This window comes from Leuresthes tenuis, unplaced genomic scaffold (assembly GCF_036924035.1).
Source record: "Leuresthes tenuis unplaced genomic scaffold, fLeuTen1.0.hap1 SCAF_9, whole genome shotgun sequence".
In the NCBI taxonomy this organism is placed as follows: domain Eukaryota; kingdom Metazoa; phylum Chordata; class Actinopteri; order Atheriniformes; family Atherinopsidae; genus Leuresthes; species Leuresthes tenuis.
In genome coordinates, this window is record NW_027325363.1 from 22,934,534 (window position 1) to 22,955,807 (window position 21,274).

A 21,274-nucleotide genomic window follows, 5' to 3' on the forward strand; every position below is an offset into this window, starting at 1 on the left:
AGAAACACAGGGAGAATTTAAAAATGAAGCATAAACTGAAGACTGGTCTCATCTTAAACTCATGCCAATTAACTGAAACAGCATTTTGAAGAAAAGCGCCCAAATTACTCCCCAACAATGTGACTGATAACATTGTGCAGATGGTAAAGGCGATTCTTTAAGACATTGAATCACGGGTGTACTTGTTTTTTCATGCACTGCTGCTGCATTTTTTCAGGCTTTGTAAAAGGACACGTCTGTCGATGGCGTCGTCTAAAATTCTCAGCAGCAAAAGAAATGGAAGGTAGTCCTTTGAAATGGGCTTTTCGCTCCAATGAGAGGTCTCTGCAAAAAACATAAGCGGGCCTTCCCCAATCAAAGAAGACATTCCTCAGCTGTTAGACGTGGTAGCCTGGAAATCATAAGTGGTTAAGTTTACCTGTAACATAAGTGATTCCAGCCAACTGCACCTGACAGCTGAGAAACACCCACTTCGTTTGAGCAGTGCTCAAACTGTGCATAACAGAGTCTCTTTGTTGTTTTGCTCTAACATCTCACACTGTTATCAGTCTAATAGAAATACTTTTAGCCTTAAAATGTATATGTATTCTACATATGTATATATAAATGTATGAATACTTTTTCCTTCATTTTTCAAGTAGGAAAAAATTATTTAAGAGTATTTTAACACAGACACTGCACACAGTGGGATCCTGGCGTTCCCACCTTGCCCTCTGAATATGAAGCTCCTGTTGCCTCTCTGCCACGTCATCTGCTCAAACCCCATCAGGGTGGTGTCCACGCGCAAACACTGACCACTCTTCCAAACCCTGTAGGTGTCACTGGGGCAGATACGAGACACCAGGGGAACTAAGGACAGACAAAGACACAGTCTGACTCAAACAGTGTCTCAAACAATATCTAATTGACAAACAGCTCTTTTTCTTCTTTTTACCATTTAGGCAAATAATGAGCAGAGGACTGTTACAGTTCTGCGGCTACAGAGAATAAAAAAACGTACAAGCGGCCTGTGAGCTTCGTTTTTCAGTACAACAGGAAGAAACAGACATTTTCAGTCTCAGAGGAAGAAGATAATATGATTAGTTGTAACTGGTACAGGCCTGCTTTATTGACTCTAAGGATGCAAAAATTGGACTCACCCCAGCTCGTGAACTCCCATTTCATCTCCACGTAGAAGTCTTGAGCCTGGACAGAGAGCAGATTGATAAAGAAGGAGATTGGAGCAATGGATTTCAAGATGGTGATGAAGAGAAACAAGAAAATGAAATTGAAAAAAAAAAAGGCAGTCAGGCTGCTTCAGTTTCTAAGCCAAAGATGGAGTAATTGGCACAGAGAAGTGGAGTGAGTGTGTGATTGAAATAATGGAGCTGATAGCTGGAGAGGGCAATGGTGTGGGTGAGAGCAGCAGCAGAAGAAGGACGCGGCGACGCACGTTATGCTTGCATCCAGCGCCAGAACTCTTTGTCGTTTTAAAAAGTGTGAGGGTGTTGTGTCTACTGTGTGTGTATGCTTCAGTGTGGGCATCATTCTGTGTGTGTGTGTGTGTGTGTGTGTGCGTGTGTATTAGGAAGCCAGCTGGATGAGAAATACACAGAAACAGACTGTGTGAAGGCAGCTCTCTACATCTCTGCCACTGCTCTGTGCGGCAGCAACATGATCTGCTGCTGAAGAATTCTAACCATCAACCTCCTGCACAAGCCACCCGAACTTGTTCAGCAACGACACCCTGACCCATTTAGGAGCTACAGATTACCGAGAGACAGTCTGCTGTACGACATAGAGACATATCCTTTAAGTGTGTCTCCCTTAAGAATAGGTATAAAAACCTTGAAAAATAATATTTTATGCTAAACAAAAATACATCTACATTTCAAACAAATTTAACACTCCTCTGTTTGTAGTTTATGTATGAATGTCATCTAAGTCGCATGCACACTCATTTGTCTCTGAAAGTCTTTGGCGTTTTGTTTTTTTCCTTTCGCCTGTGCGTGTGTCTGTGTGTGAAATCCCACTTGGCGCAGTCGCTCCAGCAGGACGGGGATGCCCGCCAGCCTCTTGGCAGTCCTCTGGTAGTCACGGTAACGAAGCACGAGACGCACCAGCTCCGGGTCTCTGGTACTCACCGCCTCCTGAAGAACTGAGAGAGAAGGAGAGACGGACAGTAAAACAGAGCCAAACGCTCAGGCTTCATCTAAAATTCATGTGAATGAGCAATTTAATGGGGCAGCGAGAACTGCCGAAACTGAGGCAGGCCAAAGGAAAAGCTGGTAGGACTGATTACTGCAGCTCGCCCATCATTCATCTAAACACTACTTTGCTGTTAATCTTACAAGCTGTTCTACACTTGAACGGTTATAGGCCAATGTTCCTTCTCTTTTATTACTGCCAAACATGTGAGTTAAGACTTAAACACACTCATATGTAACACACATTAAACTGTCCTCACAATAATCTGACAATTAAACAATTAAATTGGTCCACTACTGATAAGGTACAGTCATTAGGAAAGAGGAACCTTAGGGGCATCCCTTTACCCTGACTTTAACAGATTCTCACCTGCAGTTATATAGTTCGCTCAAGTTCAGTGAACTACCAGCAGTGTATCTAATGTATCTAATCCATCTTATTGCTTGGATAGGAAATCAGGCTTCTAATCATTCTTCACCATTTTCTTCTGATCTGAGCTGATTCTGATCAAGTCATTGAATGTACCACCCCATGGCATTACAAAAACAAGCTTCACTCAAAAGTAGACTATATAAGCAACAGTAAGATTAATTGAGTAAGATGAGGATTGAGCGACTGCGGAGCCCAGGGCCTTTGGAGCCGATATGTGACAGAGGAATTATTACCGTACGTAGAACCTTACTATTTGTGGTCATGTGTTTTATCAACCTGAGCCAGTTCAACACATCACTCACAAAGACAATGTGCCCAAAACGTTTATTCGTATCATGCTGTCTGTGGTTAAACTGTAGATAAGGGTATGGTAAGGTATTGGAGAATAAAACTGTCAAGTATTTTTCAGTCAGTTTGGTGTGTGGTAGTGTGAGCTTGGTTTGTTGTGTGTGCTCTTTCAGGCTTGTTCCTGTAGGCTTCAAGGGTTATTCAGTGTAATTTGTAAATTCATGGCTTAAAAATTAATTGGGTATTTTATCTCTGTGGTATCTTGACCAGGCAATTTATCAAGATTTTAAGAAATTGTGTCAACTTGTGAACAAAGGGCATGATATGTCTCCTTTAATAATCTTTTTAGAGTAAAGACTTGTTTATCATTGAGAAAGGCTGCGTGATACCATTTTCACAGCTTTTAAAACACTTCTTAAACCCTGACCCAACAAACAACAGCCAAAAACCTCTCCAAGGAGCTGAACAGTACACTGAAAATTGCACAATGTAGTGTGCAGGAACAGTTTCACAAATTTGACCTTTACAGGAGAGCCATTAGAAGGAAACCTTCGCTGCATTCTCTACACAAAATTTGCTGGTTACAAAGGTTTGCAGCTGAGCTTTTGAAAGGCCTAAAAAGTTTTGGAAACAAGTCCTGTGGACTAAGTTAAAACAGAACTTTTTGACTGCAGTGAGGAAAGGTGAGGGGGTGGATCGATCGTGCTTTGATCCTCTGTTGCTGCCAGCTATGCACAGAACATTTCACTATCAAGGGAAAAAAGGATTTAGTGCAATACCAGAAAATTCAGTTTAAGCCCCCAAGGCTAAAAAATCCACTTTTTCACCTTGTTAATATGCTCATATCGTGTTTTTATGTGTTATAAGACATACCACAAGCAACAGGATTTCAGCTTTGATCTACAGAGCAGCATCCTCAGCCTCCCCCTCAGCCAGAGAGGAGAAGCCAGACAGCCTGAATAGTCCTTGTACGCTATTTGGGGGAACTAGTGCCAGCCAATCCTGACAACCTGCTGGGTGGGGCTGTACTAGCTGAGTGGAGATCGGTGTGTTTTCCTCTGGTTGCTAAAATAGCAGGTGTGACATGTTCTGTTTATGACTGTGATAGCATGGAATCAACATCTGTAAGCCTATATGTCTTATCCAAAGATGTTAAATAGTTGCAGAAGTTCATTCATATCATTTGGAGACATTGCAATGTCCCATCAAAAATACCAGAGAAGTGGGTTTTGTAGTCTTCAGTAATCAGAAAGTCTTTCAATTTGACCCATAACCAGTTTGTTTTTGCATCTAAATGAATTCTAAAGTGTGTCGTTCACTGTTCATGCTGCAGCTATTGACTGAAGCTTGTTCAACGGCACAACGCCATGGATTCTGCCACTTCTAAATATCCTTGTTGGAGGTCATGTAAGTATAAATCAAGTCACTCCAGAGACCATGTCTTTAAGTTATAACTAAAGTTTAATTTAAGGTTATAAAATTAGGTCTTTATTACAGCAGAGTGACAGTGTGAAAAAGCTTTAAGTGAGTGCTAACACATGGTTTCAATGGGCTGATTTTCCATCACATTGTCTGATACGTGTAGCTGTCTCACAAAAGACGCTAAAAATTCTGTTAATGAGAGCAACGTTATTGGGAATTCAGCTGTACTAAAATACACTTAAACAAAAATATGTAAAAGGATGTATCGAGTGAGTATTGCATAGTCAGAAGATACTTTGAGGAAGTGCTGAGAGGCGATATATGGGTGGAGCTCATTAGCACGTTAAAACTGTTTTTAACAGAAGTTTTTCTTTATCATTCTGAAACAGTAAAAGACAGAAATAAATAATCGAATAAATCAAGATAGTATAGCTTGGAATACAGTACGTTTCATGACTTGAGGTAGTCAGTTCATTTTTTTACTCCCTTGGCCTCAGAATTGCAGATATCTGTACGAGGAGTGTGAACAAAGATCATTTTAAGGTTAAGAATTAATTGATTTCTCACTCCTACATCCTCCCATTGCCAGATCTCCGCACTATGTGTGCACAGTGCCAGCAGAGAGGAGATATCCGGCAGAGCCTGCTGATAAAGCGTTGAACGTGGTTTGAGTTTAGAAAAAAAATGAAAAGATAACTAAAAAAAATTTTAAAAAAAAGAGAAGAAAGGAACACAAGATGTCAGATGCTCATGTGAAATTGAGCCATAAATATGTTGACATTTATTTTGAGGGATGGAGACGGTTTTAGCCACATTTAAGACATTCTATGAGTGACTGTGATGATGACTGCATTTGGGGCCACCTGTGAAGGTATAGAGTATAGCTTTTGCTATGCAAGGCATAAATCCATAATATTATTTATCCTCCGAGAAGAGGCAAAGGTGTTAATGGGAAATGTGGTCATCAATCATTTTTAACTCCTGTTTTGACAAACAAATTACCAATCATCTCCACCATTATACTGTAATCATACTACACATATAATTACTTTAATTGTGACATATTACTAAATAAAACTAACTCCTCTAAGCATATCTATTACGAAACACATTCCAGTTTGCAACAAACTAATCTGCGTGGCTTATGCATGCTTCATATAAACATAGAAAGTTACGTGCACATGTTATGCACAGTCACACTCCCTCACTCACCGGTCCATCCATTGCGGTTTTCCTTGCTAACATCCGCTCCGTGCTGCAGCAGGATCCTGGCACAGTCCAGGTGACCCAGAGTGACAGCCAGGTGGAGAGGAGTCCGACCACGAGGGTCCAGAGACTCTAAATCCGTCTGACAGAAAGAGAAAAAAGAAAGCAGACGAAATAAGTGAGAAAATTTGAGTCAAACAGTCTTGAAGTCAAGCACATGAAGTGTAAGGGTGAAAATTGAAGTGAGAGAGGAGGAATCTGGGAGTGATCGAGGAGATATGGAGAAAGAAACAAAGACAGAAATGTGCTGGTGATGACAGACATGGAAGGAGAAACTGACCGGTGCTAACTGATCTGTCACCACTCCAACATTGCTGGGCACTTTGCTCCTGTATCCCACTTATTTTTCTAAGCTATATAGATTGTGTTTAACTACATAAAGACAGAACAAACAGCACTGTTAACCAGGCCCCCCACACAAAAACCTTGGCGCATTTTATCAAGGTTCACAGAAGGCCACCAGTTTGAATCTTGGCCAAGAAATGTGAGCAGCACAGAAATAAGCGCCAGTGTTCTCCATACCGTGCCACTGAGCAAAGTTTATCACCTCTTTGTCACCAAAGGTGTATGCTTTTCCTTTCTCGTCTTACTCTGAACCGTACTGAATGAAAAGCATATCCTGATAAATGTATGAGACTTCACTTGAGTCTCAGCTTTATTCTATATTTATAAGCATTTCAAGAAGATCAGATTAGTTAGCTATATTACATGTATGTTTATGTTTTACATCAATCGCACTAATGATCTGATACACAGAATAAAAAAAGAACCTTTGAAAATCGTCTCAAACTTTAAAAGAAAACTGGTTGACATCCACAGCCAGTTTAATTTTCTCAGAATAAGCTATTAATATGGACTACTGATGCCTCAGTACATTTTTCTTTAGTCAAACAAATAAACAGGCAGTGCCCTCTTGAAAACTGTTAGCCTAGTAAATGACTGAAAGCTATTGGCAGATAAAGTTAGCATAAATTAGCATAAAAAGTGCAAGGCAGGGGAAACTCCCAAGATTTAAAAAAATCTACTGACTTTCTCCTATGAAGACTAGAAGGTATTGAATAAGCGTGTTGGTTAAGCACACTAACGGGAACTAATTCTAGCACATAACTCACATAGCATGAAGCGTTTATTAGTTAGCTTTGGTGTGTTTGGTAGCTAATGATTGTTGGCTGTAGGCTGAAGCTTTATATTAGAATAACAGAAATGACTGTGGCACTCTTGGCAAAGATAAATAACTACTGAAACCAATAGGTTAAAAATCCACTTTAAAAAAAGTGTACAGTAAACTGGTTTGTTGACATGACAAGGAGATAAAACCCGCTAAATGAGGGTTTCATGGAATTGGGCAGTTGCAGATTCTATTAGGCCTCACATACATTTACATGTGTCAGTCAAAGGAGAATATGGCAAAAAAGATTAGTCAATGGGAAAGTTATTTGCTCCCTCTGTCAAAGATTGTAAAATATGACAGAGAATTAATTACGTAATGTCATTACTGATCCAAAACATTGAGAATCTCATAGGTTTTATTGTCTCAAACAGCAACAAAGTCCTTATCACAATAGTTTTTTTAAGATTACAAGTTGTGGTGATACAACTGATGGAAAGTCCCGTGTAATATTGCAGTAATAATCAGTTCCCAGCCGTACTGTTGTGCATGATGTTGCCAATCCCTCTCTGTAGCAACTGTATCCAGTATCCAGGATGCCTCATGCACCGTTTTCATGTTATGTCTGCAATGTGCTCCTTCAGAATGAGCTCATTTTCCCACACTTAGTTCTGCCATCCAATTAAGCAGAGCACCTAACGGCCCCGTTATCCTGGGCCTAAGCTGATCCAAAGTCAGTCTGTCAGTCAATAGCAGGCTTGAATTCTAATTAAGGATTTGTCTCTAGGGTAAGTGAAGAATGTGTCAAAACCAGCTCTTTCGGGAAAATTCTCTCTAGGAATAGAAAAGAGATCATTTGAAGAGTATAGAGCGTTTGAAATGTTTTCTTATGCTATGTTTATAATATAGTATCCAGAAAAACTGTATAGCAAGTGCAGACAGGGGAAAGTCTGAGTCTGCAGCAGTGTAGAGGGGGGCTCAGCAGTTATCAGTCAGTTACTGCAGCCTTCTTTTTCTCTCATCTGCAAGGGAAATGAGGAAAACCACATGGGATACACACAAACACGCAGGAGTGCATGAGTGCAGAAGGAGACATAAATGCTCACATACACAAGATACTTATACGCTCTTAAAATGTTTTAATATGTTCAGGATTGAGTTACGTAAAGCATAAACTCAATAATGAGACATAATGCTGTGGTTTTAATGTGTGTTAATGGGCTTACTATCTCTGTGCTATCTCTAAATCTTTAGCTAACAGTTCTCTGCTCTCTGCTGTTCCCAACAAAGCAAAGATTGAGGGCAGGGAAATTTCTTTTGACTGTCAGCAACACTTGCAAAATGTAAGACAGGGAGAGATGGAGGGAAAGGTTAAAAAGAAAGATGGATCCTGCAAGTGATAGCTCTGACAAGACAAAGACTGTACTGGAGAGGGCGGGTAAAGAGAGAACAGAAGGATGTGAGTTAGAGGGAGGGAGCTGAAGGAGACAAAAACATGAAGGAGTCCCTCAGGAGCTCTGTAGGCTGGGGAATAGATGGAGGGAGTGAGGGGTTGAGCATCACGGCAACACAAGAAACCTAACAGTAAGCTTGTTTGTGTTGAGGATCCAGGTGTAACATGCAAATACAGCCACTTTCAGCATTGTATGTGAGCATGTTTAACATAAGTAGTGCCTCAAAGGATATCGCAAAACACCAACTGCTTCAGCAGCATAAATATGAAAAACAGTCTCAGTCACAGAAAGTGTAAAGTGGTGTCTGTCATTTAAGGAGGATGGACCGCTAAGACAGATGTCCAGTGAAACCAGCTATCAACAAAGCCCCAAAAGGGACGTAAAGGGCAAAAAAAGGAAAACTGGAATGGGTTTTTTCATAGCACTTGTACTGTCTTAGAGCTGCCCTCCGCTCCTCCTTAAAGTGGCTGCATGCTATACTATAAATCTGAGATTTTTTTTTCTTTTTCAAACAGATGTGCTTAATTTGACTTACTATGCGTGCAAGAGCTCAGGGTGAACGACTGAAATATGCCAAACAGACAACGCGATATGAGGGTGCTAATAGGGGGGGGGGGGGGATAAACAGGAACATATGGTGAGGTGGAAGGGCATAGAAACAGGAGGGAAAGTCAAGGCAGCTGGATGATTACAGAGGAATGGGAGGTTGCTTAAGGAGACAGGTCAGAGCGAGAACAGGATGCTCCCAGAAAATAGTGTATAATATCTAACAGAGGATGACAGGGGAACAACAGAGCAATCCACTCAGCTGTTGCTTCAAGTTGCTGCTTCCCCTTCTCCTTAACTATATTTGACATTTGACATATCTTCATATCTTATGGAAAGAATGATTTAAAAAGCAAGAACATAGAATAAACATCACTTTACATGTCTTCTTGGCACGTTTTTTTTTCTTTTTTCTGTGATGCATTGTGCTACTAGCCATGCAGTACTACCTGTATTATCCATTATTGTGAATAACTTTCCTGTAACAACTGGGAATTAATGGTTGTAATGGTATTCAGTGCAAATTATGTTTATTGTGTGTAACAATGAGCCAAACCTTTATAGCCTAATCACTCTGCACCTTTTTATAGTCAGAGCATCAAAAGCTGCTTGCTATGGAGTTTGGTGGCACCCTCACAGTCCATCTTGGACGAGTTGATGCCACGTCAAAAGCAAACATTTTGGAGGATTGATTCTTTGGCCCAGTCACCTCTCACATAGCTCTACTTTATTATGATTTGTAACCCATGCCAGAGTAAACCTCTGAACGCTTTTCAACCCTTCAAAACAACATGAGTCAGCTTGTAAGAAATTTTCCGTGATGACACTTTTGAGCAGAATCAGCAAACAGCGAGCAAATATATAGTAGTCTAGATGGTCCAAGTTAAAAGAGGGTAGAGGGATATGCGTTAATCTAAACTGTGGATTTCAGATCAAATGTATTGTAAAGCAAACTTGATCAATGGAAAAGAAGGTCATATTTACATGGGCATGGGTTGCTGAAGCAACGATGTAAAGATTTTCACCAATAATTTCCCCAGAAAGATATAAAATATGGAGTTAGTCAACCTGACATTGTCCATTGGTTTGTGGTTGTTACTGTCCTGGGATTTTTAAGTTAGGAACAGGGTTTGAGTACTGAGATTACATTTTTTAAGTAACTAATAATGTAGTGCGTTAGCTTCGCAAATCAAGTAATCAGTAACAAGTTGGGCTGGGCAAATATTCAATTCTTTAATCGTGTTAATCGCATGATTTCCTGTGATTAATCCCGATTAATCGCATTGTTATACGAAAAATCCAATAATTAATTCAAAAGTAGCATATAACGCACTTTTATTGGAAAGTACTCCGGTGATAAGACAATTCAACGTTACAGTGCTTACAAATAACTTTGGCTCTGTCGACTGCGCTGTCTGGAAGAACTTTGAAATGAAAATGGCCATGTTTCTCCATGTTTGTTTTGCCCGCTTCATCCGCCATTCTTTTCTTTTCTGACTGTTTCCTGTGAGCGCTGCAGAAGTAAGCAACATACTAGGCTTGCTCACAATGGACTTTTTCAAAATAAAAGCCAGTGAACAACAGAAGTTTACAATAAAAATAATAAATAATAAAAACAAATAATTGACGGTGATAATGAATTCATTAGTTAACGCAAAAATAACGCGTTAATGTACCCAGCCCTAGTAACTAGTAACCTTTTCAAATAAGCAATCGGTTACTGTTGATATTTTGCCATATCTAGCAGGTGCTAGCTACTAGCAGCTAAGACTCGGCCGGCTGTGTGAGTGTAGAGGTATGGGCGGGACCAGATTAGCATATTCATAGACTCCATTTACTGAATGAGGAAAAAGATATCAAATTCTACTTTTTTTCCCCATAATAAATACTTTGAAATGAACAATCTTAAGAAACGCAGATGAGTTTTAGCAGATGAAAAAATACTGGAGTGGGACTTTGATCAAATTATTCCAGGTGAGTTATTTTATTTTCCCTATATAGTTGTTGTAAACAAAGAAATTAGATATACAACCCAAAAGCTATTTGATTCTGGTGTTCCAGCTTGTTTCTTTCTGTTGTAAGACTTTATCGTTGAATTCTTTTGGGATTGGCTGGCTCTTGCAGCCAGTCCCAAGTGGCCATTAAAGCAACTGCAGTTTTAGGAGCCTCCATGTTCAACCCTGGAGGCTGCTGTTTGGTCTAGACTTCAGCACACAGACCAAGGAGCGCCACTGAAGTCAACCAAGAGCTAATGTCCTCCCAGCACTATATGCTGACCTGCAGACATATTGACATACTTACTCATTCAGATGTGAACAACATTCAGTTGAAACACAGATACACACACACACACGCACGTATACTCCAAGTTAAATTTTAATAAAGAAGTCTTCCCCTCCCCCATTAACAAAATACAAACTCTCAGGAGAAAATACTGTTGTTTAAAACTAATGGGCTATGCACTCTGCCTCTGTGATTCTCTCACATGTACACACACACACGCGCACGCACACACACAGCAGTCTCACCGGTCTTGTGTGGTGCTGTAGTCCCAGTGGGGGCATTATGTCATTCCTGCTCATCTCTTAGCAGCAGGTCATCACTCACCAATGAAATCTCACAGTGGAGATTGTTTTTTATACCATGCCTCTGATGAAGGGTGTGAACAAGCTGCTGACATTATTTACCGAAGAATACTTCCGCGTATATTTTAATGGGAAAGACATGCTTTCAGGAGCTAAACTCAGAAGTGGGAATCATTCAAACAACAGAGTTATGACCTGCACCACAGACTGAAAGGGAAGTGCTTGTGATATTTGCTTTGTGGTGAGTAAATCAAGCACTTGGTCAATCACAGGCCGCATTATGACTTGCCACATAAAGATAAGATGTTACAAATAACATGAGCTCAGTTCTGCCTCAGTGAGTTACAGCCGTGAGACGGCACGGATGACATCCATTTTACTGCAGTCATATTGACTTGTCATGGCAGGTTAAACTAATTTTGTTTTTCCCAAAAGCTGAGTGAGTGTGCACAACATCCACCCTGGCACAAAACTAACTGAAAGCAGTCATATTGATGAAACTGGAAGAAGTGGTCTTCCTGCTGTGACAAATCAAAAGCCCTGATCCACTAAAATGGGCAAATTGCAGCATGGTTGCAAATCATAAATGATTTGATAAATAAACTCCTACTGTCACACGAGTGTCATGACACAGATCTGAAACTACATTCAAATTTGTGATTGTTTTGGGGGGGGCGTTATGGCTCAGGATCGGATGGCACACACAAATAAGGATTTAAATGAGTAATCTAAGCCTAACCTATAGCCAAATAACATTCATCCATCCGTCCATTTTATATACTTACTCTCTCCAATCTAGGGTCACAGAGTTTGGTCTTCCCTGAGGCTAGATTCAAAAGGTTTTTGATATTCAGCACCAGACAGTTATACAGTATACTTTGTCACTACTCTTTCTTACCAGCAGAAAATCTGGGCTTGGTGCCCGGTTCACAGTTACAATAGCGTTCGCTTGATCCGCTATGATTTAGTTTTTTTTAGATTTGAGTCATTCTACAGAATCATGCAGAAGCCTTGTATCATATTTAATTTCTTTATAAACTGCCAGAAACACTGTAAATAGGTGTGGTGAAGGACCTGTCTTTTAAGTTTTATTAAACTTTTATTAGATTTTTTAAGGACAAATTGCACACAGTGCTTAAATATGCCAAACTGTAGGCTAAAAGCTCTTTGAGAATCACATTTTCGATACAAAAATATTTCAATATATATATATATAAACTAAAAATATTTTATGCCTGTCGAACTTTCTTTGGCATTTTTCAATGCAGTGAAAAAATGTCTCTGGTAGTAACAGAGTGCTTCACTCTGATCCAATGTCTCCTTGCTAAGTTAAAAAGCATCCAGAACTGTTGCTAAAGATCCCTTTATAAGTTTCCAAGAAAGTCAGGCTCCTTGGAAGAAAAATGTAAAGAAATGGTGCAGGATCTTTTCAGAGTAATGCAGATGCCAAAAAGTCTGAGTAGCATTTAGTTCACCCATCAGGACACCCAATTCTCCAAACTGAGAGCACTCTGACTGCTGATGACTGCAGGTAAGACACTGACTACTCATAAGCGTTTTACACAACTGCACTTAGAAAAAACAAAATATCCCTTTAATGGCAGTTTTAATGGCAGTGCATGTCTATGAGGGGCCTCAGCTATTTTACTTAATGAGGGAATTATTTTCATGGAAAAAACTTCTCTATACTCCTTTTAATGAACAGAGGTGAGTTTTAGGGTTTTATTCCATGCCTGCAGAATGACTTTAATGGCCACTTTATGAACTTTGCTATAGATGTGTATCTCTGCACTTGTTCTTCTGTTTTTTTCCTCACCACCATTCACCCCACAATCTTTTTCCTCTTGTCTGTCTACCAAAAATCCAAAACAATCTTTTTTTTAAATTCTATCCCCGTCCCCTCACTGTTTCAGTTGTTCCCGCCCTCCCGGAGCAGTGAGCTCAGTGGAGGTTGCATTATTGATAGACATCTCTATCTGTGGCATCTGCTCCTTCTCTCACTCCCTTTCCCCTTCTCCGTTCCCTCCCCCCCTCTCTCCCTCGCTCAGCGTGTGCTTGGCCTGATGCAGCTTGGCAGGTACTTAGGCCAACATCAATCTTTCATATAAACACTACAGACACACACACACAAAAATTGGGCTTATACACACACAGCAGCCTCCTCCAAATGTTTGTGCATGTGTGGCGCATAAGAGGGTGGATTGTAAAAATAACCTTTCCTCCCACTGCCTTCCTTCGCGCCTCCATGATTCTCCATCCAGAGGATGCTCTGACAAATGCAGGAGTGCTATGAAACCTTGATCCATTTTCATTGTGACACTGCTTCAGAAATAAAAGGACGGTACAAAAACCTGAGTCACAGATGATAGCGTTAGCAGCGCAAATGATGATGATAACCCCATGGAGGAGCAAAACCTCTTGAAATAGTCCGACATTTGTTTTAATACAGCCGCGATGCATTTCAGCTCATACAGCATACAAGGCCTGCGAATTCAAACTGTGGAAAAAAGACCAAATCATCAATTGAAAACGCTGACCTACATTCCAGCATCTCTAATGTTTTTCTGTTTCACTGCACTTTGTCTGCTTACCGTCAGAGGCAATTTCAGCGGATACCACTGCAGATGTTCAGGAAGATAGAGAAAGGAATCAAGAACACACAAACTGGACAGGCAGCAGATTGACCTATCAGAATGGCAGCACAAGCAAGGAGAAAGCTGACGGTTATCTTCAGGAGCTGACACCTGTTTAACGCACTGAGCCGACAGACCTCATCAAAGCACAAGGAAAGACTTGCATGTGGACTGACTTTGTTTGAACTAAGCACGTAGCACAAAAAAAGCTATAGAAAAGGTTAATCACAAAACGAAGCTGTCACCTTTTTTTGTGTGTGTGAGAATTATGTAAAAAAACAACCGAGGTAAAACCCAGCGATCAGGCGGGAGACATCTGCAGTGAGCTTGCACCTGATAATGAAATCAAAGGCTCATTTTTTTCTAGGACATTCTGCTAACTTGCTTACGTGTCAAGTCTAAGAGCCTCCTTATGCTTAAATGGGTGGTGACAACACAATTAGCATTTCACCTTGAAAACAAGGGAGAAAGCAGCTCAGCAAATCCATACATTGAAAAATGTCAGAGTATTGGTTTAGTTTGATTTTCAACAACACATTTGAAAACTGTTTGCTTGCCTATAACTACATATAGAGTCAAATGCACGACCCCAGAGGCTTCCTCGTTCTGATTTCAGGTTGATCAACAGTCAAGGAAGCCCAGTATTTCAAAGGCCACAGATAAACTGAAATTTGCCATAACAAACATAGTAACCCACAAAGAGACTGTCCTCCACTCAAAAACGACCCCATGGATTGTTCGTTCATGCATGCAACAACAACAACCTATGACTACATTAAAAGAATATGCAACCTCTTGTGTGTGTCAGTGACACCACAATGGTGACAGTGGCATAGTACAAAGAATGTTCTGTAACTTAGTCCTAATCGCAATGTTTTTTTCCTTTTTATGTGGTTTTGATTTCTAACCCTAAGGAAGTAATGTTAATGCCTAAACCCAACCATGATAGTGGCAAAAGCAATTTAGCTGTGCCCTCCTGCAAAGTGAAGGGACAGCAGTTTAAAGGGTGTCCTAGCAGGTTGTATCTAAGAGTATAAACAAATGACTTGTCGGGTCGTATTGATTGTAGGATTTGTCGCACAAATCTAAGGAGGTTGTTTGAACAACAGTAAGCCGTACTTTAACATCCCTTTCAAGGGTCAGATGCATAAAATTCTGTAATAATTTATAAATAAACACCTGCGTATGCAACTAGAGATGTGGATATGGATCCTTTTTGCCATATTCATAAAGCCATGCATGTCTGGGCCTCTTTTATGAGTTTGAGTCATCGTGGCTTGTACATGTGCACAAGCCTGATTTTCACTCCCATTTAAAATAATGGCAATAAAAACAACAATGTTAAATTGAGACACTCAAGAGGAGAAATTATGATACATAAAGGATCATTTTTTGGATTCACAAACAAAGCAAAAGACAACTCGGGAATAATGGGAAAAAAAATGAACAAAAGTGATCAACTCTTTACGTTCCGAGTAGAGGCACAGACGAAAAGGTTGGCCTACAAAACAATACTTCCTGCTTATTTCTAATTTCCTCGTCTATGTAACATGTTTGACTTGCCCTTTATAATCAAGATGAAGCATTCCTTTGTGTGTTCTCTAATTTGTGTGTTGGTGAAGGTGGATGCATGACTTTGTCCATGCACATCATTCATTCATCCATGCCCAGGTGCGGATTAAACCCCTAAAATCTCATTTTTGTTCATCAAAATGACAAATTAATTACAAATTAACCCCTTCTTGCATTAAATTGACTCACATGTTACTGTGTATCTAGATTGCACTACAACTACTATATGCCTGGAATGTTTCAGGAGAAAAATGAATGACTTGAAGCCCTGATTTTAGATGACTAAAAAAATAACGACTGCTAATGTTTGCATAAACCTACAGTTTGGACTTGGATTTCATTACAGCGAGGAAAGTTTGAAGGGTGGGGATAGGTTTGATGGATGGATGCTTGAGATAATGATGGTTTAAGGGCACCGGGGAAAGAACACAGGGAAAACCTAATACAGTGGGTGGATGCGACTAGAGGAGGGAGAAAAGAGAAGAGGGGAAGCTGTTCGAAGACAGGTGCAGGCGGATAGCAGATGGTGCACATTCAATCCTAGAGTGAAGGCAAGGAGTTTGAGAGCCCAGATTTATTGCCCTGTTCCCTCAAGCCAATAGCCCGGTGCAAGATTTTATAATGCTGATCTAACATTAGCTCCTTGCCCAAGGCATCGTATATAAGCGGAGGAGGGAGCTGGGAGCAGACACAGAGACACAGACAAGAAACAGTGATGGAGAAAACTTTTTGTCATTTCCTGCCTTTGTCCTGAAATAGACCATCACTCCTTGCATGGTCCTGCTTTTTGTCACTTCCACTCTGCTTCCTTGTCTGTGTGCAACCAGACTCTGTTCATAGTCGAAGTTTGTAACTAATTCCTCCCCACCTCCTCTTCTTTTCTCCACTTTGCATCTGCACTCCTATCATTACGTCGATTTTTCCTGCTCTCCTTTGTTCAGGTTGTCAGTTCTTCCTCGTTTTTCTTTCTTCTTCATGTAAGTCCATCTTTTGGCCTGGGCCAAAAAGGATCTCAGAATGTTCAATTCCCTCTGCCATCCCACAAATGTTTGCTTTTTGTTCTCTCATCTTTCTCTCTATATGGTCTTTACTCTGTGTCCATAGCAATCATTCAACCACTCCTCTATTTATCTTGTAGCCATCAATGAGAACACACACACACACACACATTTATATGCTACATTAACAGAACATCTGGAAAAAAATTATACACTCCCATACAGAAGGATTGCACAGTAGACATAAAGAAACAATAATTGAGTGCCATGTCATAACGGCCAATCACTATATTGTTGGAATGAAAAACAATCAGAAACGCTGCCGGATATGTGCTGCACGGACATGGTGAAATGAAACGGAAATGGAGTCTTGTTATTCATTAAAGTCTTGATAGGCTTTAAAAAGCTCTCACATGGAGGAGGCAGTGATTTTTTTTTCTTTTCAATGAGCCTCAATACAGAAGTCAGTGTTTCAGGACAGAGTTGAAGAATGATCCTTGAAAGCTGAGTGGACAAAAATGTGTCAGTTAATAGAGATCAAACATTTTCATGAAAAAACTGCAGAATATTGCGCTCATCAGTTGGACTATAGAGTGACATTATTATCCCTACTTTATTGTCTAACGTCACATACACTATCAAAGCGCAATGTATTGTAAAAACATCTCCTTTTTCTAAGGAGGCTTGACTGAAACCGAATCTGCCTCCGTTTGTTACAGAGGACGTGAGGTTTAAAACGCAACTTTTGATAAAGGACATTGACACAGAAAACACAACAAAAACTGAAAACAACAAAATTTGCTTCACAAAGTTCAACAACAAAATCAAAGACGCAATCGGGCTCCTGTGGGGACATCGATGGGAAAAATATTCATATAAAGAGATGCTTAGGTCATGTTTTGGGATGGGAATTGTTAAGAATTTAGCAATTCCGGTTCCATTATCGATGTTGCCAATTGATTCGGTTCCTTATTGGTTCTCTTATCGATTCTCATCCAGTTATATATAGTTCAAATGGCTTTGGTTGCAGTAACAGTTTGATTTCAAGTGTGCACCAACATTTTATCTATTATTTTGTGCATAACATTTTATCTGTCATTTTACTTTTCCCTGCCTCGTTAAAAGGGGAAGCTACAGGTATGCAGGAGCCTCTGAGCCTGCTTCACTCTTGCAGTTCTCCTAAACTAAAAGTTAATATCAGATGGAAATTATTCATACAGTCACTAACATTATTACAATCAACAGGACCTGGAAGTTTTACGTTAGAGGGCTCTCAAGTTTTGAATGCTAGGCTAAAACTGCTCTGCTCAGACTCATGGGAGACGGGCTTGTTTCCTGCCGTTGCCACAGCGATAACGGCGTGCCAGAGAAATGTATATTAGAATTTTTTTCAGCGTGAGAAATGTGTGGCGGGAGTGAGTGACAAAATGCGTACGCTCAATGCGTGAGACTTGAGAGCCCTGCGTTACCTGGGACTTTTGAGAGGGAAGACGCTGTGCTACAGGCTCCTCCGCAAGAGTCGGCGCCATCGCTTAGCAACGTGTCAAAGAAAGTAACTGCACGCTGTGTGGTTTCAGCATGTTGGAGGTATTTCCCCCCTTTGATGTGATCACAGCTCTGTGATCACGTGTTGCAACTGACCCAAGTATTGTCCTTTTTGGTGAAATATAACCAACTTTGGAGGGCTTCTGCCTCGACGCCATGTTGGAAACATTCTGAGCTAAAATACAACGTGAGAACCGGTTCTCGATTCCCATCCCCAGTCATGTTCGTGAGTTAGTAATAGGTGAGAATGTGATACCTAAACTGTGGCCATAAGATGGGAATACTGTTTTCTGAACTCAATCTCTCGTACTGCTATAGCATTTGTTTTAATCTTATGTTATTTTAATCTTTGGATGATTTATAATATCCTGCAATTTCATGCTTTAAGCACTGTATCATAATTAGTAAGAAACACTTTATCTGTCTACTTCACAGTTTGAAATGCAAACAGAATGGACATGGAGCAAGTTGTCGACTTCATAAAGCAGGAGCTGGAGGGGCCTGGAGACCACATGACTATAAGTGGATGCAAAAGAAATATGAGAAGGATGGGGAGCATATGCAGAAAAAGGACGATGTTTGTTTAAGGCTTACATCTCTAGCTCCAAACCCAAATGTTGTAGCCAGAGGCTTAACAGCAGTAAGTATTTTAAGGGTCTGCAGACAATCTGAGTAATAAAAAGAAGTGAGTCTCTCATTCATTGAGTTCTACTCATGTCCTTATAACTCGTTCTGCTCATCAAATAGAGGCAGCTGGTTATTAAGGTTTACAGTCTGGAGAAAGCCACTTGAGCTGGAAACAAGAAAATGAGGAATTTGGGTTCCTGAAAAAAAAAAGCTGTAGCAAAAAAGCTTTATTAGCTGTAGCAGCAACATGGACAATTACTTTAATGCCGTTCGATCTTAGAGGGAAAGTTTGGCCACACAATGATTCAGTTTTAGCCACAATTTGAGAACTCATCCCAAACTTTTTGAAACAACCAACTTAATAGTCTCATTCCAAAGGATCACTAAGCCGTGGCCACCCAATAACATCTTTTTTTCACACGTTTGTTATCCTTGGCCATGGACTTAGTGACATACGACAACCTCATGATATTTTTTCGAACAATGTCACCACAAGAGCTCCGTAGTTTTTGGAAAATACAACAAGAACAAGAACAACAAAAAAAAAAACTTTTCAAAACAGTTTTTCTTTTCATTCACTTACATTTAGAGGAATTTTGTTTTCTGTTGTGTTTTTACTTTTTGAGATGCTTTTGTGTTTCAAGGTGAGCCTTGGGTGAAAAACTCAACGCGACGACAACAAAACGAAAAGCCCAGCATTTCAGAGAAATGAAAACGAAGCACACAAAACCACATGACAAATCCCGTTATGTGTGCTGTTTTCTGAAAGGCTTTTTATCCCGCGTTTCGGTGGAATGTGATCTGCTTGGTTTTTGTTTTACTGAGGAGTTTTTGACATGCTACTGTGCTTTCTGTTTTTTGTCTTCCTGTTGTGCGAAATGTAGTTTTTTTTTCAACAATGGGTTTTCTGCTTTGTTTTCTAAATTTGCCGTTGTGTGTTTTGGTGCTGTGCTTCAGTGAATCATTACATTATCACATCAGTAACTGACTGGACAATGCTCAGTGTGTTTAACAAAGTGACTTTCACCAGCGTTTTGATACTGTGTTGTGTTGGTAGAAACTGGACATGCTAGTTTTGACCACTTGTGACTTCACAAATATCTTTGTTCTGTCAAAATCTCCTCCTCTTCAGCCTCTTCCACATTTTCTTTCAAGCAGTTGACCTAGCTGAATATTATCAGTGAGAAATGTAGGTTGGCAGCCTTAATTTTAATGCAAAGATTTTTTCTAAATCCAAACATGGAAATCTAAGTCTAGGGTGCTCACAGGGCAGGTCAACTAGGTCTTGGACATACTGAGCAAGTTAATCTTGGTGTCCTGATTTATTCAAGTGGGTATTTTAGACACACTAGAAAGTTGAAGCTTTTATATTTTGCAAGTATTGCTATTTATTTTTCTTTTTTTTCATATTATAGTTAATGTTTATCAGAACTGAAGCTTTCTGTTCTAAGGCAGAGCTAAGGTTATTCAAAGCACTGAAGCATGTTGTCAGTTCTGTCCTTGTTAATCAGTACCACACAGTGCTGTTTTATACCTGTATGATTTATGGAAGCCAGTGTTTGTTTAATGGCTATTGTACCAGTTTTATGAGCTGATTTGAGCTCACGAATGAAGAAGAATGCTTGGAAATGCAAAAATAAAGTGGGCTTTACAAGATATTGTAGTAAAGTTGGAACTACAATGAAAAAGAAGTTACAAAGTAAAAACAAACTGATCTGCAGTTTAGTACTTGAGATGTTTATGGGTTTGACAATGTTCTCAGACAGTGTCGGAAGCATATGTTTGGGTTAGTTTCTAAAAAAAAAGGCGTGACCAAAATACGCTGCATTCAAATTCATAGAAGAAGAAGTTTTTTTATAGAATATTCATTGCACATAGAGACGAGTCCTGAAAAATGAATGATGTGGAGCCTCAAGGTTTATCTGCATTTCTTCAAAGTAAAGGCTGAACACCTCAGAGGGAAATTGTTCCCACAATCCCAACTCTCATAACCTTGTGAACCCATTATTTCATTCTAAATGGAAAGTACAAATATATAATTAAACAAAAGTTAATTAATTGCTATTTCTTGAAAAATATTAGCTCATTTTTAACTTGATATGTTGGGACGGGGGCAATGAAAGGCAGGAAAAGTGGATGGTGCTGCAACAGAAACAGCTTAAGGTGCATGTGGCAACTAATCAGGAGTCAGTAACATGATAAAAAAAAAGTCTCTTAGAGAGGCAGAGTCTCACAGAAGAAAAGATGTGCAGAGACTCCCAAATCTAAAAGATTCAGGGAATCTGGAGACATCTCTGTAAGCAAGGAACATGGGCAAAAATCAAGACTGAACGACCACAGGCCACAGTGCGCTAAAGAGTTTTATTCTGTCAAGGAAATCACTGCATGGGTTAAGGTACACTTCCATAAATCACTGTCCTTGAACACTGTTCACCATGCATTAGTGACTATGGAACTGGAAACTTGCATATCTTAAATTGCGCCGTCAGTGCTGATGGGTATGTACACATGCTCCCATGTAGATGGCATATTTTTCACGGAAGGCCTTTCATATTTCAGCAAGACAATGCTAAACTGCGTTCTGCATCTATGACAACAGCATGGCTTGGTT

At 39.9% G+C, this 21,274-nt stretch overlaps 1 protein-coding gene across 1 annotated transcript in view; it reads right to left on the bottom strand.

The window, feature by feature from the left end:
- Positions 1 to 21,274, bottom strand: part of ankrd13b (ankyrin repeat domain 13B) — a 47,877-nt gene that overhangs the window by 23,029 nt on the left and 3,574 nt on the right. The window contains exons 2-5 of the mRNA XM_072392907.1: positions 5,542 to 5,677; positions 2,013 to 2,137; positions 1,140 to 1,185; positions 706 to 849 (exon numbers count right to left, since the gene is read on the bottom strand). Coding sequence (XP_072249008.1) covers positions 706 to 849; positions 1,140 to 1,185; positions 2,013 to 2,137; positions 5,542 to 5,677 — 451 coding nt within the window. The remainder of the gene's footprint in view (positions 1 to 705; positions 850 to 1,139; positions 1,186 to 2,012; positions 2,138 to 5,541; positions 5,678 to 21,274) is intronic.